This window comes from Lynx rufus, unplaced genomic scaffold (assembly GCF_022079265.1).
Source record: "Lynx rufus isolate CCGP_SWC_20201006 ecotype Redwood Valley unplaced genomic scaffold, mLynRuf1.p SCAF_2, whole genome shotgun sequence".
In the NCBI taxonomy this organism is placed as follows: Eukaryota; Metazoa; Chordata; class Mammalia; order Carnivora; family Felidae; genus Lynx; species Lynx rufus.
The window spans coordinates 208,215,427-208,240,550 of NW_025814834.1; the positions used below are offsets into that span (position 1 = coordinate 208,215,427).

General features: G+C 55.9%; 2 protein-coding genes across 6 annotated transcripts in view; one reads left to right on the top strand and one right to left on the bottom strand.

Moving 5' to 3' along the window:
* The window catches only part of TMCO4 (transmembrane and coiled-coil domains 4), a 93,279-nt gene extending 83,323 nt beyond the window's left edge, over positions 1-9,956 (top strand). For all 5 annotated transcript variants that reach the window (XM_047082722.1, XM_047082720.1, XM_047082723.1 and 2 more), the window contains 2 exons: positions 1,867-1,984; positions 8,898-9,956. In XM_047082722.1, coding sequence (XP_046938678.1) covers positions 1,867-1,984; positions 8,898-9,239 — 460 coding nt within the window. In that variant the 3' untranslated portion in view covers positions 9,240-9,956. The remainder of the gene's footprint in view (positions 1-1,866; positions 1,985-8,897) is intronic.
* Positions 9,957-10,382: 426 nt separating this feature from the next.
* Positions 10,383-24,437, bottom strand: HTR6 (5-hydroxytryptamine receptor 6). Its single transcript, XM_047082730.1, has 3 exons — positions 23,330-24,437; positions 12,590-12,745; positions 10,383-12,389 (listed from the first exon to the last, which is right to left on the bottom strand). The coding sequence occupies exons 1-3, from the start codon at positions 24,041-24,043 to the stop codon at positions 11,940-11,942; spliced, it is 1,320 nt and encodes a 439-aa protein (XP_046938686.1). The 5' UTR covers positions 24,044-24,437; the 3' UTR covers positions 10,383-11,939.
* Between the last annotated feature and the right edge of the window lie 687 nt (positions 24,438-25,124).

Genomic DNA, 25,124 nt, shown 5'->3' on the forward strand with positions numbered 1-25,124 from the left:
AAGACCCTATGGTTTGCTCAGCACAATTTAGAAGATACAGAACCTTCCAACATATGTTCCTGTTCTGTCCCTAAATGTGTACCAACAAGTAAGTGCAGTCAACGTTCTACGTACAGTGTTGTGATCATTAAGACAGAAACAGTTTGGAAGGACTAAGGCTGACTTTACTCATTTAAAACTGTCTACAGCAGAAATATTTACAGACCACCCTCCTACCCGTATCTGATGCTCGGAAGTCGTGATCAATGCAAAACAACAACTTGAGTTCATCTTTCTTCTCCCCTTAGTCATCCGTGCTTCGAGACAGTGCTTCTCGGGCCCTCAATATTAAGATAATCCCTGGGACTTGCAAGGATTGCTCTCTGGAGAGAGAAAAGGAATTTTCTAGAAGAGAAGGCCCAGAGGCCACGGGGAGGCACATTCGGCTTCTCAGAGAGAAGAGCAGTGGTCAGATGAGGGTTTAAGGAAAGCCGCAGTGGCACATGGGAGGTGAGGCCAGGAGCAGGGAGAGCAGGGAGAAGGCTGTTGCATTGGTTCCTGGGGACTGGAGTGCCTGATCTCAGGGCTGGGGCACACGGGATGGGTGTAGGGGCAGATAATAAGAATCAGCAGGACTCTGTGGTGACTTGGTCGTCGGGGAAAAGGGGGCCTAAGACATTGCCCGGCTGGTTTCTGCCTGAGGGACCAGGAGGATGGCAGGGGAGAGGGAATCCAGGCCGGTGAGCTCGGGTGTGGGACACGTCAGGAAGGTCTGTAGGGGGCCTCTCGACTCTGGGCCCCGGTCCGTCCAGGGGTCTCCAGGATGGTAAACACACAAGCGCCCATGCGGTCAGAGAGCACCTATGAGGGAGCCCCCAAACCCTGGGCCCCAGACAGCAGTCACAGAGACAGGGCAGGGACCCCTGACTCTGACCCCTTCTTCCCTCGCGCCGCACGGGGGCCCTTCTTCCACGTAAGAACGCAAAAATAACGGACTCAAGTCGCCGTACGAACCAGAGTCAGAATCAGTCTAAATAAAAGACAACCAGGTCTGCTAAGTTAGATGCAAGTCCTGGATGCAGAGGGGAGGCGAGGAGTGTCCACTTGCACAGACCTGCTGAGCACCGAGGCCAAGGGCACGGCTCTTGGTTGGCCCAGCTTCAGCCGGACAAAGTCAGGGGTTCGAGGGGAAGGCTGTCTCGTGGGCCCCTCAGACCATGTCCCCCACAGATGGTGCCCCTTGCACCTGAAGAAACAGGCAGCATGGGGTCCAGGGTTCTCTTCCCTCAGGACTGTGTGTGTGGCTGGGGATGTGGGTGCCGGGAGCAGGGTTCACCGCACCCCTGAAGGTCGAGGACAGTTCCCAGGGCGTGACCTGCCTGGACAAACACCTTTGCCTCTTCCAAGATGAGTGAGGGCAGGGAGGCCTGCGGGCTGGGCCGGGCCTGACTCAGAGGGCGAGCTGGACAGACAGGAACCCAGACCTCAGAGTTCCGTGCCACAGAGCAGGGTAGACCCCCAGCCCCCCGAAGCCCCTTCACACCAGGAGGATCCCTGCTGCCTCTCTCTCGTGGAGCCCAGACCAGCCACCCTGGAAGCCGGAGCCCCCTCCAAAGCCACATGCTGACTTGTGAGAACCTCATCTGGCTCCCTCATTCCCTCACCCAGCACACACCCCACCGCTGCGCGCCAGGCACAGTTGTCGGCGGTGGGGACCCAGCACGAACAGAGCGGGCAGCACCCCCAAAGAGGCGGCCACTGCTCCACCATCGTGCCCCGCCGTGTGCGGCCAGGGCCCCGGTTTCCCGCAAACGTGCCGGTCCCGCCAGGCTGTCCAGGGCCAGCTGGGGCTCCCAAGGCTCACGGCCCCCACTTCTCTGCCCGCAGGGGGGACTGGCTGCTGAGCTTCGTGTACCGCACGTCCTCGGTGCAGCTCCGCGTCGCCGGCCTACAGCCCGTGCTGCTGCAGGACAGGAGGGTGGAGAACGTGGACCTGTCCTCTGTCGTGAGTATCGCCCGTCCCGCCTAGGGCCCTGCGTCGGCCAGTGGGGGTGCTTTGGGACTCCAGCCCAGCCACCGCGAGCCCCGGGGCCACTGGCCCATTTCACCCCAGAGGAGGGAGGTCATAAGAATTTGCTTGCGAAGAGGTCATCGCGCCTGTTTACGGGCGCCGTCTTGGTGCCAGAGCTTTGCCACCAGCTCCTTTACACACATTGTCTCTAATCCTTACACGGCCCCGGGGGCCGCCATGGTTAGGCCCATTTCACAGATGAGGAAAAGCGAGGCTTAGAAAAGTTCTTGTCATACAACTGGCAATCAGTAGCCTGGATGTGCCCCTCCAGAGCCATGCTCTCGGCCCTACTTTGGTGCCCTCCCCCTATTTCCCACCCCCAGGTACTAGTCAGGACAGACTGTTTCCCCCAAAAGTAAGGAGAGCAACCAGAGGGCGCAGGTGGGGGGACTGGGGCTTGACCACAGCAGACGTCCCCGACTGCCAGGCGGTGACACTGTGGAATGCAGGGCAGGGAAAGTGTGTTCCAAGGACCACCCACCTTGGAATCATCGGCGGGGGGAAGGTTATTTAAAATGTAGGACACCCCCCCCCCGCACACACACACGGGACATCAGGAAAAATAATATAAGTAAATAAGGAAAAAAATAAAATGCAGACCTTTAGATCAGTCTCTCGGGGTAGAGCCTGCCGGTAGCCTGCCAGTCTACGGTTGAACAGACCCCTCCCTCCCCAGTGGTTCTGGACATCTAAGACTAGGCTTCGATGGAGAGTGCAGATGGCTCAAAAGACTTCTTGCTGGAGACGGGGTGGGACAAACCTAACTTGAGGTTCTAGATCCACCTGCCGGGCTTGAAGGAGCCTCATCCACCTGCGCATGCCTGTCACAGGGAGCTGTCTGTGGGGCACTTGCCGTCCAGCTCTGAGCTGGACTCAGCCTTTGCAGGTACCAGTGTCCCCATCGTACAGATGAGGACACCGAGGCTCAGAGAGGCTAAGGAACTTGCCCGGGGTCACACAGTGGGAACATGGCCAAGCAGGACTCAACCCCAAGTCTGAAGCCAGTGGGCATCGCCCCTGCTCGGGGAGCTATGGCCGGCAGTGGGAGAGTGGCCCGCTACCAGGAAGGCGAGGGCACTGAGCTGCAGCGACATCCACAGGCCGCCTCCAGCCAGGGAAAATCCTTGTGATGCAAGGGGCCCCTGAGAACAAGAACGAGCATCTGATTGTTACATGGTTGGCCCCAGGCGTCAGGTGCCAAGCACTTCCCAGGCGTGGCCCAGGCTTCCCAGGTTCCACACCAGGCACCCGAAAGCAGACAAAGCAGACCCCTGGGGGTGCATCTGAAAGCCCCTGGGGGGAGGGGCGCTCTGGAAGACTCCAGCTTCCCCAGCGACACCCGACACCCACGCCTCACCTGGACGGTGGATGGAGCTGGGCACCTTGGACCCTGCCCTCGCACACAGCTCACTCAGGGCCGCGTGGTTGTTGAAACCTGCCCGAGGTCTGAAAGCAGCACAGGAGAATATTCTTGCACAAAACACTTAAGGCCAGAACTTTCTCAGGCACTGCCGCCACTGAAGCCCATGGGCCGTGTCCTTTGCCTGAGCCTCTCGCTCAGTCTGCCGCCGTGCTGCTGGGCCACTTCCTCCTCGCTTACATCGTTGCTCCCCAAGTACCCAGGACGCTCACACACAAGTCCTAACCCCCCAGAAGAACACGGATGGAGCAGCCCCCTGCCTTCCTAAAATATATATACTTTTTAATTTTTAATTTTTTTTGAGAGAGAGAGCATGAGCAGGGACAGGGCAGAGGGAAAGGGAGACCCAGAATTGGAAGCAGGCTCCAGGCTCTGAGCTGTCAGCACAGAGCCCGACACGGGGCTCAAACTCACAAACCGCGAGATCATGACCTGAGCCGAGGTCGGACCCTTAACCGACCGAGCCACCCAGGCGCCCCAACCCCCCTGCCTTCCTAACTGGTAGCCTCAGAGGCTGGCGTTTGGCCCGAGAAAAAGGACCTTCTAGACTCACACATACGCAAGACTGATGGTTCCTGGTTAGAGAGACGGTCTTCCCGGGACAGATAAGAGCTTCTACCCCCAGCGCCACAGGAGGCTCCTTGGGTCATCTGTCTCCCTGATAGACCAGCTTCACATGATGCGAACCTCATGGCAGCCTGTGTAGTCGGTACTGGGCATCCCCAATCACAGGTTGGAAAACTGAGACCTGACAGAATGGGCTCATGGAGCCAGAGGTCGTCGATCCGGGCCCTGAAACCGGGCCCAGGGCTGTGCTGTCCACTTCCCTGTGGGGTGAGGTAGGCTGAGTGACCAGACCGGGAAACCACAGGACCACAGCGAGGCCTCCTGACCGTGTCCAGGGGTCGCCGTCCTATTTAAGGGTCGCTGTGCCCTGAAGGGGTGAAGGACAGAAGTGACTTTGTGCCTCACCATGCCCAGTCTCCCTCTGCCACAAGAATCAAAGGTGCAAAGGGTCAGAAGAAACGTCCTCGTGCGTGAAAGTCCCTTTAAACACCACAGAGCCCTGGCAAGACCCGCTTTCTGCCCTGGGGAGCCCCTGAGTGGGATACAGTGACAAGAGCACAGCAGCCTTTGGCACCAGAGAGGCCAGGCTCTGCCGCTGGTATACTGGCTGTGTGACCTCAGGCCAGTTACTCAGCCTCTCTGTGCCTCAGTTTTCTCCTACACGAGATGGGGGGAGTCCCCTGCCTTCCGGGGCAGCACAAGTAAGATGCTTGCTGCCTCGTAGGCCTTCATGTAATACTAGTTCCCTCCTGTCCTACCCCTGCCGCCGTCTTCAGTTCTTTCGCCCCTCAGACCCCTCTCCCTCCTCAGACCGTCTTCGAGGCGGCTTCTGGCTTCGGAGATCGGAGATCGCAGCTCTTTATCACTTCAGGAACACAGCACAAAAAAAGCAGTGCCGTCCTCTTCTGGGTAATTGGAGGTAGTTAGCATTGCTTTGGTGCTGAAAATCCTTGCTGGAGGAGAGGCCGCCGGCCAGTGAGTTCCCTTCGCTGCTGCCCAGGTGCTCCGGGCAGAGGCCTGCGCGGTCCGCCTTCTCCCTGCCGGGCCACGGGCAGAGCCCTTGCGCACCAGCCCGGCGTCAGTCACCCACCCAGACGTGGTCCGCGGTGGCTCCTGGTGGCGGACAAGCCTGAGCGAGCAGGGAGTGAGGGGCTGGCCCCGTCGCAGGCAGGCAGCTCCTGTTGGGGTGAACGAAGCCGACGAAGGCCGGGCGGCCCTCCTGCCCTTCGGCCTGTCCCGTGTGGGGACCGGGGTGCAGCGGCTGGGGGCGTCTGGCTCGGGCGGGGCCAACTCCTGAGGTGTCACGGGGTTTCCGCTCTCCACGGCCCTAAGGAAATGCCAGCTGACTTGTAGAACTTAGCGCAGGGCTGGGCTCCAACGGTGGCAGTAAGAAAGCCGGCGTGTGCGAGGTGCTGCTGTACCTGCTTTGCAGACCTTATGTCGCCCGTCCCCATAGTGGTCCCGTGAGGCAGGGACGGTAGCCCTATTGTACAGGTGTGGAAACCGAGGCTGCATGCGAGCGGTCAAGCCAGGTGAACCTGGGGGGAGCGGGCAGGGCCCGGGCTCTTTGCCGTTGGACTCGTGCTGCCCGCGCCCACACGTCTCTCGTGTCCCGCCGGTGACCTCTACCTCCGGGTCAAGGAGTCTGCCACGCGTGTTAGCTCACTGACTCCTCCCGCCAGCGCACATGACGCGGGTGCCTTCCCTAGCCCCGCTTGACAGATGTGGACACTGAGGCCCGAGGGGTAAAGGAACCCGAAGGGGCCCGATGGGCTTGGAAGGAGTTACTGGCGGGCAGAGGCGGGCAGCAGCGGCCCAGTCGAGGCGGGTCCCAAGATGCCTCACGAGGCAGCAAACAGGCAGTGCTGAGGCCAGTCCAGGCAGCGCGGGTCACCGGGCGCCGGGCCAGCCGTGGGCAGTGCGGCGAGTTAGAAGTCCATCGGAGGATACAAATGAGCAAGCAGACGAAGACAGTGGGGTGCGGCGGACACGGTCACAGAGGAGCCCCCGGGGACAGTCCCTAGCCAGGGAAGGCCAGAGCTGTGTCCCAGAGCCAGGGGAAGCCAGGGAAGGAAGAAGAGCCGCGTGGTGGGATTTCCACCTGCAGTCAGCGGCAGCCGGGGGCCACAAACCCCTCCCTTCCTGCCTGCCTGCCTCCACCCAGCCCAGCACCGCCCTTCACTAACAGTTCTTGTTTGTCCCCGTGGGTCTAGGTTTCTGCTGGCTGGACACGGAGGTGTGATGGCTAGAGCCCGGTCAGCCATCTTGGGTTCCCAGGTGGATCAGCCCAGCCAACTCCCTGCCCTCTATCCCCTAGTGTCCCTTCCAGGGAAATTAAGGCAAGGGAACTCACGCTCACGCAGCACCAGCCATGTGCCGTGTACCTCGTGGCTTGTACGTATTATTTCTTCCCCTGCACCCCGTGAGGTAGGCATCACTAACTCTAACTGGGTAATGTCCCTGTGAGAGTGTTTTGAGCCATAACACAAGACACGTCCTAGTTAGAGGTAACGTACGCTGCTTCCTCCAAAGTGCCAGGCCCTTGCACTCTTGTCGTAGACTTTCAAGGTAGGTATCATGATCCTCATTTTACAGATGGAGAAGCTGGAGGTCGGGACATCGTTAAGACTCACCCCAGTTCCTCGTAAAAGAAGGAGCTGGAACCCCCGTTTCTCTGAGCCCGAAGTTAGGTCCTCTCTAGTGCTTTGCAGCCACTAAGGTCCACCCTCTGTGGAAAGACGCTGCCCCACCCTGCCCTCCGCCCGGAACGCAGGGATCCGAAAAGCCCCCCGTCTGGGTGGACGTGTATGTGTGTTCGCTGAACGCTGTTAAAAAGTGTTTGTAGAGAAAGGTTCTGGTCATGAGCAAACCACCAGGCTGTACAGGAAATTGTGTCTTCGTGTTCTTGAGAAATCATTTGAATAGCGTGTGATGTGTGGTTCCGGTGAATGTTAGCAGCAGAGCCTTCGTGCGGTTTCCTAAGCGTCCCTGGTGTTTTTCCTGTCTTCTTTCTAAACAACAAGGAATGTTCTGGGTTGCACTCACCTTGGGCACTAAGCAGACCCCCCCGGGACTGGCGGGGAGAGCGGGAGGCTGCATTTCAGGGAGCAGATCCCAGCTGAACAGCCCCCACTGCAGCATCTCGAAAACAGCACCACACGGCTTGGCCTTCAAATGTGCTGTGTGTCATGAAGCAAACCACCACCCCTCTCTGGACTTTGCTTTCCTCTTCAGTAAAATGACAAATGATTTTCAGCATTCCCCACCGCAGCCGGTTCTCTACGAAGAGACCAGGCCCCAGATGCCAATCCCGACTCGGACACTTCCTAGCTAGATGACCCTGGGAAACTCACCTTACCTCTGCAGGGCTCAATTTCTTCATCTACAGTTAGCAGCCGACACCTGTCACAGGACTGTATCCATTAAGTTCGTCTCCTGCGGTGTATTATGGACCTACTCCGTACGGGGCATTGTCCGTTATCACGGTGAGGCATCGGGCATTCTCAGCCGCCCCTGAAGCCAACACAAAAGTGGGGGTGTCCCTATTCTCCGAGGAAGAAGGTGGGCACTTCTGAGTCCCCAACCTTTGTCATAGTAAAGATTCAGGTCCAAGGAACAGAGGCCCAGCTGAGGTAGCTTGAACACACAAGAGTTGCTGCTGTCAGGGAAGGGAAGGCCAGCATAGGCAGTTCAGGGCTGGTATGGTAGCTGTGCAGGCTTCAGGGGTCAAAATTCCCTCTTGCTTGTAGAGGGCCAACTCTGGCCCAAGATTGCCGCTCAGGCTCTGGCCATCGCGTCTGAATTCCAGCAAGCAGGAAAGAGGACGTGGAGGAGAGAAGGGCACTCCCTCTGCCTTTTAAAAAAAAATAAGCTCTATTCCCAGCACGGGACTTGAACTCACGACCCCGAGATCAAGAGTCGCATTCTCCACTGACTAAGCCAAGCAGACACCCAAAAAAATAAAAATAAAGAGGCACCCAAAGGGTGCCCCATAACACTACTGCTGCTTCCCGTGGCCAACCCTTGTCACAACACTACACTCAGCTACAAGGGACGGGGGAGAATGTACTCAGCTATGAGTTCTCATGACAGAGAAACGGGGAGCGAGAATTGCAGGACGTACCGAGCAGTCTGCGCCACAGCTGTTTTCAGTTTGGGGGCTTTTCCCGAAGGAATCCTCCCAGCCACGCTCTGATGTAGCTACTCTTACTGTTCCCATTTTACAGCTGAGGCAAGTGGAGGTCCGAGGTCTAGAGAGGCTCGCTCGCGGTCCCACAGCTGTGAGCAGCAGAGAGCTTCCGCCGTACCTGAAAGCTGCTGGCAGAGAATGAGAACTTCCACCCCAACTTTCTATCAGGAGATTCCTTCCTGCCCCCAACGGACCCAGACTATGTAGAGAAACATCCTTCATCTTTATTTAATAAACTCTAGGGGCGCCTGGGGTGGCTCAGTCGGTTGAGTGTCCGACTTCGGCTCAGGTCATGATCTCATGGGTTTGTGAGTTCAAGCCCCGCGTTGGGCTCTGTGCTGACAGCTGGGAGCCTGCTTCCAGATTCTCTGCCTCTCTCTCTCTCTCTCTCTCTCTCTGGCCCTATCCAACCCCGCTCCCTCCCTCTCTCTCTCAAAAAAAAATAAACTTAAAAAAATATTTAATGAATTCCAGAGTGGCCTTGAACCCAGAGGCTTCCCAACCCACTCTGGATTTGAGAGTCCTTGAGAGCTAGACTCCTGGTGTCAGGGTTAGGGTTGCTGAGGCTGCTGAGGGAGGAGAGGGTGAGGCCCAGGAGTGTAGCTTGGGGCCCTGGGGAGGGCAGGGCTCTGAACACCCACCACGGGTCACTCACTGCTCCCCCCCTGCAGGTCAGCGGCCATCTGGACTACGCCAAGCAGATGGACGTCATCCTGAAGACTGTGGGCATCCACACCAAGCCAGGCTGGGACGAAAAGGGGCTCCTGCTGGCCCCAGGCAGCCTGCCCCAGGAGGAGCCTCACCAGACAGCAGCCGCCTCCTCATCAGACAAGACCACACCTGGAGACAGCCCCAAAGTGGCCACAACCACTGACCCTAGCCGAGCCCCGGTGCCAGCAGGGCTGGACCCTGCCGAGAGTCCCCAGATCTGCGGCCACGGCGTGGGCCCCAACCCACTGGGCTGCCCCGATTGTGCCAGCGAGACCCAGGGGCCCTGCGCAGGGCTGGACTGACCGCAGAAGGGGACTGGAGCTGTCTTCCCAGGCTCCTACATGCAGCACTCTCTTACCCCTCCACCAGGTGCCCCCCACGAGTCTGTCCACCGGTGCCTTTCCTAAGTCAAAGGCGTTGGAATTGAAAAGAAAGGAATTGGAAGGAGGGGGATTCGCAGAGAGACAGCGTTCCCTCTGTGAGCAAGCAAGGCCAGAGCCCTGCAGAGACGACCAAGCACAGTTTAGAGCCCCAGGACTCAACCAGCCTTGGGCTTCCTATATTTCAGGTCACAGTTGTGGGGTCTGGCTGACCATCTGGGGGGCCTGGGGGGCTCTCTGGGGCCCAAGGCTTCCAAGGCACCATTCCCCCCACCCAAGCCCCAGTAAATCCAGGTGAATGCCCATACTCCAGGGCTGCCCAGCAGCCCACAGGCAGAGCAGGCACAGATGGGGAGCCAGCAGTCTACTCTCTGCTCTTGGGAGATCTGATCAGATTTGCCTTGTACAGCTACCCAGGCTGTGCACTGCAGAACCACAGGAGCTTCAATCACGTGAACGTGATATAACGGGCACACTCCCCCAGTTGTGCTATGGTGGCCCTGGATCTAACTGTCACAGTGTGGTGAATATATGCTGAATCAGCATGCACTATGGTGGGGAAGGATTTCCTAGAACAGGAAGAGGTGATCATGATTATCATAATAAAAATAACAATAGCTACCACTTATTGAGAATTTACCATGGACGGAGTGCTTTCATGAGTTGTCTCAGCTGACCCTACCAATAGCTATGAGGTAGCTACTGCTATTACCTTCATGTTGCTGAAGGTTATTGAGATCCAGAGAGGTTAGGTAACCTGCTCAACATCACACAGCTGGTCAGTCTCAAACTCCAGTCAGATTCCAGACTCTTGGCCACTGTACCTGTATCTCCTTTGCTCCTCCCAGTGTTCCTGAATGACACTGCCAGAGAAGGTCACCCTCCATTGTGCAGAGGGGAACACCGAGGTCCAGGCAGAGAAAGTATTGACAAGCTCTGGGGCAGGCTGCCAGGAGGAGGACGGCAGAAGGGACTAGAATATTAGCGCCGGATGGATCCTCACGTATGCGTTTGCTTGTTCATTCAACAGATATTTACAGAACTCCTGCTGCTCTGAGTCCGGACAGCCCATTTCGCCCAGGGTCTCAACCTACTTCACCAGCTGCTTGTCCATCCCAAGGGGCCCCTCAAGCAAATCCAGTCCACACCATGGTCACTGCCTCAGGTAGTGTTTATTGGGAGTCCACTCAGGCAGGCCTGGGGGCTGAGGGGAAGCCCCAACAAGCACCATGACCCCTCTGTGGCTGGTGGCCAGGGCCAGAGTTGACTCTAATCAGCACCAAGGAGAGCGCCCGGCCGCCATGGAGGGCCCCCTGGGAATTTGGGTTGGTGGAAACTGGGGAGGCCTCTGACTGAAAAAGAACTTACGGCAGGTGAACTGTGGAGACCAGGAGTCCCCCCGCCTCAAAGGCAACCCGGGCTCCTGTGCCAGGGTCCACCTACCTGCCCGAGGGCAGTAACCCACACCAGCGATGGCTCTTCCACTCTGCTGAACTGAGGGGCCACCACTGTTTCCCTCACTGACCCAGGGAATGCCAGAAGGAGGTGGGGCAATGGGCTGGCCTGTCCCCCATCAGTTGGCTCCCTTCTAGGTCCAAGGAAGTCCAAGATGAAGGGAAACCTATTCCTGGTGTTGAGCAAGAAACCACCTGCACCCACTTGGCCCCCAGGAGAGGTAGGGCCGCAGCCTGGGAGTGGACACGGGAGCCCCACTCAGCATCCAGAGCTAGAAGTCGGGGAGCCATAGTCAGGTGGTGGGATCTGGGCCAGGAGTTCTAACAACAGCAGGTACCACCTACAGCAGCACCACCTGCGGGTTCTGCGTGTTCTGCTCCACACATGCTGTCCTAATTCTCATGACACCTTAGGAGGCAGGCATTGTTACCCCACTTTGCACACGGAACATCAGGCTCAGAGAGGTTACAGAACTCGTGTAAGAGCCAGGAGTAGTGGAGCAGAGATTCAAACGTATGCCTTCCTGACACCCGGGGCAGGTGTTTTTCTGTGCATCCTGAAGGCAGTGGCCAGACTGAACGGCAAATCATCCTCAGGGCTAACGATCATCCCAGCCAGCACATCTCAGACCGTAATGTGCACACAGTTCACCCCGCGGCTCTCGCTAACATGCAGATTCTGACTCAGCAGGTCTTGGGTGGGGGCGTGGGTACAGGTGTGCATTTGTAACAGATGGCAGGGAGGTGACACTAATGCTGGTGGCCCACGGGTTACACTTTTTGAGGAGTGAGGGATTCAGCTCAGCACTAATCTACCTCTGCAGACAGAGGCATCCCTTCCCTACAGTCTCCTAGAATGTCAGAGGAGATGGCTGTCTTCCCCCCAGCCTGAACCAAGAGGTCCTTTTCCCCTCTGCCACAGTCCCCCAGCCACCTCCACACACATCCACGGGTAACACTCAGCAATGGAGCATCCTGGAGAAAACAGTATCTGAGCCAGTTTTTATCCCAGGGAGTGGGCAGTGGGGGCTGGCTCGATGCACCCCACCGGAACTCAGAGGGCTCCCAGGAGACCTGCAGCCTCCAGCCTTAGCCCAGAGCCAGTCCAAGGCCTTGGGGACTTGGTCCCATCCGGTTCAGCTCCCCACCGACCAGCTCCAAGCCCAGGTCAGTTCGTGGGAGCACCAAGTGGATGCAGCTGCAGCTTGGGTTCCACCGGATCGATGTCGAAGAAATTGACCACAGCAGCAACCCTGGCAGAGGGCGGGGGGTCCCGGGGGACCTCTCTACGCAGCAGCGGCTGGGCCGTGTGCTGCAGGCCTGATGAACCACCGGAGCCTGAGCCCGAGTCAGAATTGGAGTCCGGTGGCAAGGACAGTGGCAACACGTGCTGCAGGCTCAGGCCCGGCCGGGGGCCGCTGTGAGAGGTACGCATGGAGGGTGAGGCCAGGCTGGCCCGGCGTTCCCGGGGGCAGCGGGGACACGGCAGGAACCTACTCAGGGCCCGCTTGAAGTCCCGCATGAAGAGTGGGTAGATGATGGGGTTCATGGTGCTGTTACAGTAACCCAGCCACGTGAGGGCATCGAAGAGGCCTGGGGAGACGCAGTCGCACACAGCCTGGAGAGATGGGGTATGTCATGCTTGGTCCCGGAGCAGGCTCACAGACCACCCCACCCAGCGTGGATGGGACAGGCACACACAAACACAAATGCCATGAGAGGCAGCCCACCCTCCTCCATCCCCATGTCTGGGCTGGGGTGTGGTTCGGGGCCTCCCCAGCAAGGCCTGGACTCACCTGCGCCCTGTGGTGGCATTACCTGGGCTATGTTGGCCACAAAGAAGGGCAGCCAGGTCACAAAGAACATGCCCAGCAGGATGCCCAGTGTCAGACTGGCCTTTAAGGCCTTCCTGCTGTGCTTGGTGGTCAGACGCCTGTCAGCCAATTCCATCCCTGGGCGTGGGGTCCTGGGCACCTGTGAAACAGAAGGCCACATACATAAGATACCTGAGAGAAGACCTCCAGTTCGACGCTGACCCCAGCCACAGATGAAGCTTCGATCCTAATTCTAGACTGAGCCCTAGTACGAGCGATACACGGAGCCCTCCTGATCCTTGAATGAGCCCTGTGGTCCTAGATTCCCCAGTTGTAGACCTGACCCTGACTCCAGAGTGAACCTTGATCCCGGCTCTAGACCAAGCCCTGACATCAGCAGTAAACCAAGCCCTGCTCCTCGTCCCAGGCTGAGCCCTGATAACTACTATAGATTGAGACCTACATAACCAAGGTCCCAAACTGAGCCTCATCTCTGGACTGGACTGAGCCCAACCTTAGCCCTGGACTGTGGCCTGAGCTCAGCAATAGACTGAGCCCTGATCCTGGCCCAGCACTGAGCCCTGACCCTGACACAACGACCTCTAGGAAGCACAGTAAACAGAGAAACACTGCCCCAAACACAAATCAGACAGTTCAGAAGACCACCCTGCTCACCCCACAAAGGACAACACTCAGTCGACACACATGACTGTGAGCCCCAGCACCACACAAAGCCTTTGGCCTACAAGAATTAGTTCCAATTAAACAGTACTTGACGGCAATCCCCATCAAAATAACACCAGCATTCTTCACAGAGCTAGAACAAACAATCCTAAAATTTGTATGGAACCAGAAAAGACCCCAAATAGCCAAAGCAATCCTGAGAAAGAAAACCAAAGCAGGAGGCATCACAATCCCGGACTTCAAGCTATACTACAAAGCTGTAATCATCAAGACAGTATGGTACTAGCACAAGAACAGACACTCAGATCAATGGAACAGAATAGAGAACCCCGATATGGACCTGCAAACATATGGCCAACTAATCTTTGACAAAGCAGGAAAGAACATTCAATGGAATAAAGACAGTGTCTTCAGCAAGTGGTGTTGGGAAAACTGGACAGCAACATGCAGAAGAATGAACCTGGACCACTTTCTTACACCATACACAAAAATAAACTCAAAATGGATGAGAGACTTAAATGTAAGACAGGAAGCCATCCACATCCTCGAGGAGAAAGCAGGCAAAAACCTCTTTGATCTTGGTTGCAGCAAGTTCTTACTCAACACGTCTCCAGAGGCAAGGGAAACAAAAGCAAAAATGAACTACTGGGACCTCACCAAAATAAAAAGCTTCTGCACAGCGAAGGAAACAATCAGCAAAGCTAAAAGGCAACCAACGGAATGAGAAAAGATATTTGCAAATGATATCAGATAAAGAGTTAGCATTCAAACCCATAAAGAACTTATCAAACTCAACACCCAAAAAGCAAATAATCCAGTGAAGAAATGGACAAAAGACATGAATAGACACTTTTTCCTAAGAAGACATCCAGATGGCTAACAGACACATGAAAAAACGCTCAATATCACCCATCATCAGGAAAATAGAAATTAAAACCACAATGAGATACCACCTCACACCTGGGAGAATAGCTAAAATTAACAATCAGGCAACAACAGATGCTGACAAGGATGCGACAAAAGAGGAACCCTTTCGCATTGCTGGTGGGAATGCAAACTGGTACTGCCACTCTGGAAAACAGTATGGAGGTTCCTCAAAAAGCTAAAAATAGAACTGCCCTATGACCCAGCAATTGCACTACTAGGTATTTATCCAAGGGATGCAGGTGTGCTGTTTCGAAGGGGCACATGCACCCCCATGTTTATAGCAGCACTATCGACAATAGCCAAAGTATGGAAGGAGCCCAAATGTCCATCAACAGATGAATGGATAAAGAAGATGTGGTATATATATACCATCGAATATTACTCAACGATCAAAAAGAATGAAATCTTGCCATTTGCAACAACATGGATGGAACTAGAGTGTATTATCCTACGTGAAATTAGAGAAAGACAAATATGCTATGACTTCACTCATACATGGAATTTAAGAAACAAAACAGATGAACATAGGGGAAGGGAAGCAAAAATAATATAAAAACAGGGAGGGGGACAAACCATAAGAGACTCTCAAATACAGAGAACAAACTGAGGGTTGCTGGAGGGGTTTTGGGTGGGGGAATGGGCTAATTGGGCAAGGGGCGTTAAGGAGGACACTTGTTGGGATGAGTAATGGGTATTATATGTAGGGGGTGAATCACTGGAACCTACTCCTGAAATCATTATTGCACTATATGCTAACAAACCTAGATGTAAATTTTTTTAATTAATAAATTTTTTGAAAAGAAAAATAAATGGTACTTGACGAAAGAAGTTCTGATGCTGTCCAGGCCTGGCACTTTCTTCATATACAGATTCTCTTCATATTTGGGAGTAATGCTCTTGCCTGCACCATTACCCTCACGCTAAAGTGCTTTTCTGAAAACGTGTGCACAGAGCAATGTTTGCAATAAAATCAATTTAGACTACTAGGGATGCCACTAACCTTGGCATTTTATAATCCAAATTATAATGTGGACTGGCAGACAGACATCTTCATTCCCAAACATTGACTTAAGAGCTGGATTTTGGGGAGAAAAGGAGGAAAAAGGAGCTGCCCCACAGCAACCATCGAAGGGGACACAGGCGTGAGGAGGTTAGAATTTGACTTTGGAAACTGGCGACCAGTAGTCCCAAAATATTAAAAGCCTTGAACTGGATGATCCTTTAGCCCAGCTATTCCCTTAACTTTTTCAACCTCCTGAGCTCATTGAGAATCCAATTAAATCTACAAAACCTTTTCCCAGAAAACGAAAAGCTTATAAATTCTTACACATGCATACACAGAGAAGGAAAAAAAATCCCACATTTCCAGTGGGTTCAGAGACCACCTTGAGGTCCATCCATGTAACCCCTGGGGCCCATGAAAGCTGGGAGATGAAGCCCCCCTCTGAACTGCATGTTAGAGTCAATTTGGATTTTCATACACCAGTTTTGCACAAAGTGAGACCCACCTAGATTTGCAATTTAAGTAAATACCGGTGTGCCGAGGTGTGCACAATTAATTGAACTGTGCAAAGTTTGCGTGTGCTGCCTGGGAACACGCCTGGCCTTTGAGAGCCAGGGATTCCTCTAACATTTCCTAAACTGCGTGAGAGCTCAGCTTAGCTCTTGAGGCAGCAAGAGGTGGGTTGGGTATGGGGTGATGAAAGAGTCAGAAGGAGGCAGGAAGGGAACCAGACTCCCAGGCAACCTCCACAGATGGAAAGGGGGCGGAGGAGGCAAAGCCAAGAAGACATGTCAGTCCTGGGGAGCACCAAAGCCAAACCCCCACCCCACTCTCAGGCACAGGGGCCCTCTTCCATCCGTGTCTTCTCTCCCAGCCTCCTCAGGGTATCCAGGCTTGGGGTCCTGTCCATGGTGCTGAAACCCCAGGTATATATTCTCTTTCTATAGAATCAAGGAGTCCTATTCTAGAATGACAGTGGGCAGGAAGTCGGAGATGAAGCACACTGTAACTCCCACCAGGGAGCTTATCAGTATGTTTCTCCAGGTGAAATCTGGTTATATGACCACCAGAGACAAATTCACAAGGAGCAGCCTATGAGAAGCACTTGATCTCTCCCCTCTGTCTTGGTGGGGCAGCACTGTGCGGAGGCAAGAGCTGGGTTTGTAAAGACAAGTGATCTGGCTTCAAGTCATGCCTCTACCACTTACTCGCTCTGTGATCTTGAGACAGTCTCTGTTTCCACATCTGTAAAATGGGAAAAACAATACTCAGCTGTGGAGTCATTGTGAGGCTGTGGATAATAAATGCATGCACAGTGCCTGACATAGAGTAAGTGCTAAGTACATGGTAGCCCTGATGTTGGTTCAGTGGCATGTGTTGGAGGCTGGGGAAATCTTGAGCACCCTCAGAAACCCTGTCCTTCTGCCAGCAACTCAGGCTCCCCGAAGCAGCACAGATGTCAGGACAAATGCTCTGACTCACCATGCTGTATGTAGCAAGGGAGGAAAAAAGGATCTGCTTTTCTCTTTCCTCTTCTCACTTTCTCCCTTCCAGAGTAGACTCAGAAGACTATGGCTTCTGTGGACCCGCCATGGTCAACTTGGAGGAGAGACTCCTGCTTCCCCCAAAGATCTGCCTTGCCTTCAAATTGCTTCCAACAGTGGGGATAGACAATAGGGGAGGAGGGAGCCACCATTCTCAGAGGGACCACTCATACAAGTATCCCCCCTGACCTCTGGTGACCTGGACGGAGCAAGAGACAGCCTTGATCTTGTCAGAGCTCTATGGCACTGGGGAACTGAGACAATGGGGAGATATTTGGGGGCAATCATCAGAGAGGGAGCTCCAGAAAAGGAATTAAAGATGGCCTCAGATTCCCTCTCTAGGAATCTTCCTGGGGAAACCCTGGGTTTTTCTTTCTTTTCTTCTCTCCAAAGAGTTGACCCAAAAACACAGACAAAAGGGCAAGGCTCAGAGAGGACAGGGGACCTTTCCCAGGTCACATTGTCCCAGTACAAGGTCTCAAAGCAAAGCACTCCAAGTGACCCCCAGTCAGCACTATAACCCACATTTATAGCCCACACTACAACCCACTTACTATGTGTCGGCATCTGATATTCATCATGCCATTTAATCTTTACACAAGGTAGGCATTATTATCCCCATTTTGCAGGTGACGTCCAGAAAGGCAAAACAACTTGCCGGAAGTCACACAGCAGATAAGTGTTGCGCCAGGGATTCAAAGTCCTTTCTAGCTCCAGAAATTGCACTTCTTCCGCTCACCACACTGCCTCCATTTGGGGGCTTCCAGAAACCCCCACCACTGTCAGCCAGAAGCCCTCATGAAGCAGAAGCCAGTGGCAACCACCAGCCTCACCCTGAGGTCTAGCTGATGCCAGCTTCACCCTGCCCACTTCTCTGCCCTGTAACCACCTCATGGCCCCTCATGGCCGTGATCTGTTGTTTGCCTGCCCCTCGGATATGCGTGTCACAGCCAGAGCGCAGGCTGCCAGGAGGCAATTCCACCTACAGGCTCCTGTGTTCAATAAATGCGCCTGGGTGGCTCAGTCGGTGGAGGTCTGACTCTTGATTTTGGCTCAGGTCATGATCTCATGTTTCGTGGGTTTGAGCCCCGCATTGGGCTCTGCACTGACAGTGTGGAGCCTGCTTTGAATTCTCTGTCTCCCTCTCTGCCCTCCCCCACTCACACTCTCTCTCTCTCTCTCTCTCTCTCAAAAAAAAAAAAATAGGTAAAAAAAATACCTATACACGTGTCTGTACACATTGCATATACAGAAATGTGTATCACAACACAGGAAAAAAACTGGAAACAGCCTAAACCTGCATGGAAAGAGAGTGGTTAAGTAAACCATGGTACATCCCCACTATGGACTATGACACAGATGATTAAAAGAACATAATCGATCAGGGGCGCCTGGGTGGCGCAGTCGGTTAAGCGTCCGACTTCAGCTCAGGTCACGATCTCGCGGTCCGGGAGTTCGAGCCCCGCGTCGGGCTCTGGGCTGATGGCTCAGAGCCTGGAGCCTGTTTCCGATTCTGTGTCTCCCTCTCTCTCTGCCCCTCCCCCGTTCATGCTCTGTCTCTCTCTGTCCCAAAAATAAATAAACGTTGAAAAAAAAATTAAAAAAAAAAGAACATAATCGATCAAATGAAAAGATCTCCAAGACGTAATATCGATATTAAGTGATAACAGCAAGTTGCAAAATAATAGGGACGACGTGATTCCATTGCTGAAGAAATACACAAAACAAAGCACTAGGTCTCTTTGGGTGCATCAACAAATATGGACGCACAAAGAAAAAGGAGTGGAAAGACATATCTTAAATTGATAAGAGTGTCCCTGGGAATGGAAGGTGATTGGGTGGAACTTGAGAGGGTCTTTCATTTTCTCCCTATGGCCAGACTTTTATTTATTATTTATTTTTTTATTTTTTTAAGTAACCTCTACCCCCCGATGTGGGGCTTGAACTAGTGACCCCAAGATCAAGAGTCGCATGCTCTACCCACTGAGCCAGCCAGGCACCTCCTGAATTTTTATTTTAACGTGTATTGATGTATTCCCTTGTGTGATTGAAATTTTCCACAATCACCTACTCCTAGCGTAAGGGTTCTCAGACAGACTGTGGAGCCAGAATCGTCTGGATTCAAATCATGGCTCTGTTACTCACTGGGCTGTGTGGCCTCAAGCAAGGTATTTCACCTCTCTGAGCCTCAGCTTTCTCATCTGTAAAATGGCAATTGTAATGGCATCTACTTCGTAGGATTGTAGTCAGGATTAACTGAGATAATATGCAGAAAGTCCCTTGAACAGCACCTGGCACATAGTAAGCACCATGTAAGAGTCAGCTATCTTCTCTTAGAGTCCATCTCAACGCTCTGATTATGGTGATGTGGCTGCTATTGATGGCAATCGTGGGGATTTCCCCTAGAAAGGCTTGAAGGGATAACTTCTCCGGAACCATATATCTTACCACCAAGAGGAAAGGGGGGAAACTACCACTGGTTGAGCACCCAGTATGTGCCAGGTTTATATATATTATTTCACTGATTCTTCAAACAGCCTCATGTGATACATGGCATCACTCTGGGGTAGAGGGAGGCGAATGACCTGGTCCAAAGTCATCAGCAGCGATGGGAAGGAGGCAGGACCCGAACCCCTGACCAGCCGGATGTACAAGCACCTGCACCAGCTCTGGCTGCTTGGGGCCACCTTGTTCCCAGCAGCAGCCGAGGCTGCCATGCTCAGCACTGCTCCTCTGCAACCCTTCCCCAGCTCAGCCCCCTCCTCCGCCCCCGAGATATTTCTGTGATCACAGCCTCTTCTGAGGAGGAGGAAGGACAGCGATGGAAGGGAAGGCAGATCACTGAGACAAAGTGGTGCAGAGTTGGGTGAGGGCGGAGGAGGAGAGGGGGAGAAGCCGATGCGAGAGACGGGGGAGAGGAAGATGGGGAGATGTAGAAGGAAGGCAGAGAAGGGGGCGAGGTGGATCTGGAGAGAAGGGCGGGAGAAGGGGGGAAAGATGAGGTGCCGAGGAAGACCGAGGGGAGAGGGCTCCAGACCAGAGGCACAGGTCCTGGCGCTGAGACAGCTGGGAAGGCAAAGTCTCAGGCAGACCTCCTTCTCTCCTGCTGCTCTCCATCGCTGAGCTCCCACGCGGGTCCCTCCCGAGGATGGGCACCAGCCCACCCTGGCACAGATCTCTCTCTCTCTCTCCCCCTGCCCTCCAAGCATCTCACTCTGACACCACTCCTCCCACGCCCCTCTCTTCACCCCCAGCCCAATCCCTGCCTCAGCTGTAAGTGGGACCCCTTCCTCACGGCCGCAGGGACAGCAGCTGAAACCACCGAGCTAACCAGTGGCTTCGGAAAACCCCGTTCAAATAACTAGGTAGAGGTGGGAGGTAGCGGGAGAGAGTAAAATGCTCAAGCCCGCTCAGGTACCATGTCCTCAACCCCAGAGGAGCTGGGGCCTCAGAAACACATGTCCCCCACCCCTCCCTCGTGGGGAAGCTAGCAGCTGGACTGGGGAAGGGAGGGAGCTAAGGGCTAAGCGGGGCTGAGGACAGGAGGAAAGGGGTCCAGTGCACCCCGAGTTTTGTTCATTCTCATCAGCTCCTGCTGGCACTGAGAGCCCCCCACTGCCCGCTGAAAGCTCGGTCTCTGAGGCAGGTCAGCTTGGGTGGGAGGAAAGGGGTGCTGACCCAGAAAGACGGACTAGAGGCAATAGTCCAGAAACAAATTCCCCAAATGCAGGCAAGTGTCCGGGAAATGAGGAAAACAGGCATGGAGGAGGCTTGCCGAGGAGCTGAGTGGTTCTGGAAGCAAGGTCAGTGGTGGGGTCTGACACCTCCTCTCTCTCTGAACCTCAGTCTCCCCATCTGTCCAAGGGGATGATGGTGGTCCTTGCCCGGGTGGGTGTTTGGGGGATGAGCTTAGCTCGGTGCCCGGCACATAGTGAGTGCTCAAAGACTGTGGGGCTGCAGCTGTCAGCACCCCGGGGGGATTCCTGCCCAGGTCCTGAGGCCGCAGTCTCAGGTGCAATCCTGGTACCAGCCAATTGGCTTCACGGAAAGAAAAATGGATCATAAGCACCGTCGGAATGGAGAATTCAGCCCAGTCCCACCCCAAGCTCACCAAAACCAGCCAGCTCGTCACATCCTTAGTCACCACTAGAGCAGAACCTCCCAAAGTACAAAAGTGGAAGATGACCCTAGATGGTAAGTGGACCCATAAAGTAACTGAATCACAGAGTGAGAACATGAGGCTTGTCCAGCATCCTCCCAGCTCTTCTGGCCACGTCCAGAGAAAGTCTCGTGTTCGTGCCGCTGTGCCTTTAACATCCCGCTAACACCCGAGAGAAAGCGGGCCTGGGGGCTCGGCCACTCCCATCACGCCAAGCTGGACTTCAATAACATTGCTGGGGTTCCTGCCGCTCGCTGAAGCTGTCTTTGTGATTGCCTTCCTTCCGTTTATGGCAAAGGTACTGAGTTTCCACTTCCAGAAGAGATAAGAAGTTTCCTTTCTAAACAAGTGCATGGAAGTAAAAAGATAAGTGAAATGATCTAGAGAAAATGCTAAGTACATAGGGAGGCAGCCACTTGAGGCGTGCGGGTGGGTGGAAAGAAGGAAGGTAGATATTCCAAGGTGGTTCCAGATGCCTGAGGTTTGGGAAACGCTCCTTTACAAGAACCCAGGGAGAGAGTGTGGATGGCCCAAGGCAGCCGTCCTACCACTGGAGAACCAAGTCAGGGTCACAGCCACCTACTGAGATTCAAGAATGTTCTCCAACAAGCACAGATAGAGGGAGGCAGTAGGACTGCTTTGCCAGGACCTCCTGTCCACCCAAGGCCTGTTCCCCCGGTTTATGGGCCAGCCACACTGCTGGCGTGGGACAGGCAAGCTGTTCTGTGGAACTGCCTTTCAGCCCCCAACCACCCAAACCTCCAGGCGCCGCCCCTCGATCCTGCAGGAGCCTCCTGCACCTGGAGATAGATCAAGATTGGAGAGCTGATGGGGTGCCTGGGTGGCTCAGTCGGTTCAGCTCAGGTCATGATCTCACAGTTGGTGAGTTCGAGCCCCACATCGGGCTCTGCACTGACAATGCAGAGCCTGCTTGGCATTCTCTCTCTCTCCCTCTCTCTCTCTCTGCCCCGCTCCCCCCCACCCTCAAAATAAATAAATTTAAAAAAAAAAGATTGGAGGGCCCACTCAGGACTTTCCTCGGAGCCTATGACCTAATTCTCTGGGGTTCAGGCCTGGTCAACCTAAACCCCCATTCGTCAGGGGTTTAGGACAATAGGCACTGAGACTCCAGTGCCAACTGGCCTGAGTGACAAGAGCGGCCAGTCTACTCCAGACACTGCAGGCCCTTACCACTCACGAGTAATTGGTAAGCACCTCCTATGTACAGTGGGCATCAAAACCTACCCAGATGTTCCCAGCCCTCATGGAGCTTACATTGTAGTAGAGGAGACTGACAATGAGCAAGTCAACAGATAAACCTGTGGTCAGGATAGAGAATAACAGAGTGAGGGAGCACAGACGGGTCTGAAGACAGGGTGGGCAGGGACGGACTCTGGGAAGAGGTGACCTGTGAGCTGAAAAGCAGTCGGGCAGGGCAGCCCCAGGGGAAGAGCGTTCCAGGCAGGGGGAAGAGCAGTGCAAAGTCCTGGACACAGAAGTCCATCTGGTGCCTTCCAGGAGCATGGAAAGGCCAACGTGCTGGTGCAGAGAGAGGGCAAGGGGAGGAGATGAAGCGAGAGAGGCTGTCAGCACCAGATTCCGAGGCCAGATCCTGACATGGGTCTCCTCTTTTCTGTTAAGAGTGATGGGGCGCCTGAGTGGCTCAGTCGGTTAAGCCTCTGATTCTTGGTTTCGGCTCAGGTCATAACCTCATGGTTCGTAGGATCGAAACCCCGCGTCAGGCTCTGTGCCAACGGAGCGGAGCCTGCCTCGGATTCTCTCTCTCTTTCCTCTCTTTCTCCACTCTCTCTGCCTCGTCCCCTAGTGTGTGTGTGCACGCTCTCTCTCTCTCTCTCTCTCTCTCAAAATAAATAAATAAACAATAAAAAAAAAAAGGAATGATGGGATCACTTTCGTTCTGTAAATTGTTGTGGCTCCTATGCAGGGAATAGACAGGAGTGGGCCGGGAGTGGAGGCAGGGGAAGCCAGTGGGAGACCAGAAAAGGCCTCCAGGTAAGAATCACTGGTGGCCTAGATGGGGAGGGTGGCATTACAGGTGGCACAGCTTTAGGAAGGCAGCACCAACAGGCCTTGCGAATGAATCCCATGAGCACGAGGAAGAAAAATTATTCCTAACTTTCTGTCGGGTGATGCCACGATGTTGCCATTTGCCATGATGGGAAAGACGGGAGAGGAGTAGGGAGGGAGGGCTGGGACCCCCTGAATTCCCTTTTTGCACATGGAACCTTCGAGAAGCCTGCCCCACATGCTGATGGAGCTGTCCTAGAGACAGCATTGAGTCTAGAGCACAGAAGAGGGGTGGGAGCTGGAAAGGGCCACCAAGTGCACGCTGCCCGGTGGGTACCCAGTGGCTGCTCATTCCCCTCCATCCCCCCAAGCCCAGCTCTCCCTGCACACCCCGGGTACCTGCAGCGTCGCCAAGGCCTGGCCGGCCATGCCGGTGGTGAGGGAGGCCACCTGCACCGCCTGCTTGCGGGCGGCCAGCAAGATCCTGCAGTAGGTGAAGCAGATGGCGCCCGAGGGCAGGAAGAAGGTGAGGCCCGAGGCCACGAGGACGAAGGGCAGGCTGGGCAGCAGGCGGCACTGGCCCGGGGCAGGGGCCCGCGCGCGGCCCAGCTGGTGCCAGCCCAGCAGCAGGGGCAGGAACGAAGCGAGCGCGGCCAGGCTCCAGGCGCCCAGGACAAGCGCCAGGGCGCGCGGGGGCGTCATGCGCAGCTTGTAGCTCAGCGGCGAGAGGATGAGCAGGTAGCGGTCCAGGCTGATGAGGCAGAGGTTGAGGATAGAGGCGCTGCAGCACATCACGTCGAAGGCGGCCCAGAGCAGGCAGAGGCCGCGTGCCAGCACCCAGCGCCCGTACAGCGCGTTCAGCATGGCCGGCGGCATCACCACCAGCCCCACCATCAGGTCCGAGGTGAAGAGCGACACCAGGAAGAAGTTGGACGTGTTGCGCAGCGCGGGCTGCGTGCAGATGAGCGCGATGAGCAACGAGTTGGCCGCCGCCGTCAGCGCGATGACGACACACAGCGCGGCCGCCACCCAGCCGCTGCCTGCGGGGTCCGAAGGCGGCCGCGACCCCCAGTCCGGGGTGCTGTTGTTGGCGGGGCCGGGCTCTGGGACCATGGGGGCGAGGGGGTGGAGAGCGAGGACGTCAGGCCCGAGAGGGGTCCGGAGGACGAGGTACGGTGGGCGGGAGGACTCCGCAAGGGACCTGGAGGAGCGGAGACTGGATGGGCGTCGTCGGTGAGAACAGACCGCCACCAGGGATCAGGCGGGAAGACAGGGACAGGCACACCGGGTGAAGGGGCAACGGCCCAGGAAGGTGGAGAGGGGTTATATGGTGTGAGGTGGGGCTACGGAGCAAACTGGAGGGGAGTTCGGGAGGGGGCACACGATGAGGCGCCAAGTGGAGAGCGGGCGGGAAGTCGGGAGGACGAGACGCCAAGTGACTGGACGGTTGGACGGGTGGGAGCAGAGCCCCCTAGAGGGGGCGGGCGGGAAGATCCGGGCGCGGACGCCTGCCTGGGGCGGGGACCGCGCTCAACCCGGGGCACCCCCTCCGAGGCAGGTGGGCGTACCGCGGTGACTCGGGTGGCGGCGGATGGGGGGCGGGGGGGGGGGGCCGCGCGCGAGCCCCAGCCAAGCCCCCGGTGGGGAAGGCAGGTCTCCGAGCCGGCGCAGAGGCAGCCCGGGCTTGGGCGGCCACGGCCCCCTGCGGCGTACGGGAGGACACCGGGCCGACCCGCGGGGACAGGAGCAGCGGCGGCCGCGCCGCCGCCGGGTCCCCGGCCCCGCTCCCGCCCTCGCTCGGTACCTGGGCGCTCGGCGTTGCTCCGCTGCCGGCGACTGCGGCAGGCGCCGCGGGGCTGGGGGAGGAAGAGGCGGCCGCGGGCCGGGCAGGCGCCCAGGGAGCCCGGAAGGCTCCGCGAGGGGCAGGCGCGCGCGAAGGAGCCGGTGGCGCTTCCAGGAGCGCGCGGTCCCCCGCGCCGCGGAGCCTGCGCCCCGCCCCGCCCCGCGGTGGGCGGGGACAGCCGAGCCCCCGCCCGGCCGCGCGCGGGGCCCTCCGCACCCCCAGGTCGCCGCCCCAGCCTCGGCCTCCTCCACCCCGCACGCCCCTCTCCGACCCTCTCGCGGCGGCGGCGCAGGAGGAACTCAGAGGAGGGGCTGTGGCCGCGGCTACCTAGGACTGCTCCCCAACGGGGGG

Excerpts from the sequence above, each read along its gene's own strand:
- HTR6 (XM_047082730.1), bottom strand. The coding sequence starts at position 24,043 with ATGGTCCCAGAGCCCGGCCCCGCCAACAACAGCACCCCGGACTGGGGG. Across the intron at positions 12,746-23,329 it reads AGGCCTTGGCGACGCTGCAG|GTGCCCAGGACCCCACGCCC; the intron begins GTACCCGGGGTG and ends TCTGTTTCACAG. Across the intron at positions 12,390-12,589 it reads TTGTGGCCAACATAGCCCAG|GCTGTGTGCGACTGCGTCTC; the intron begins GTAATGCCACCA and ends CCATCTCTCCAG.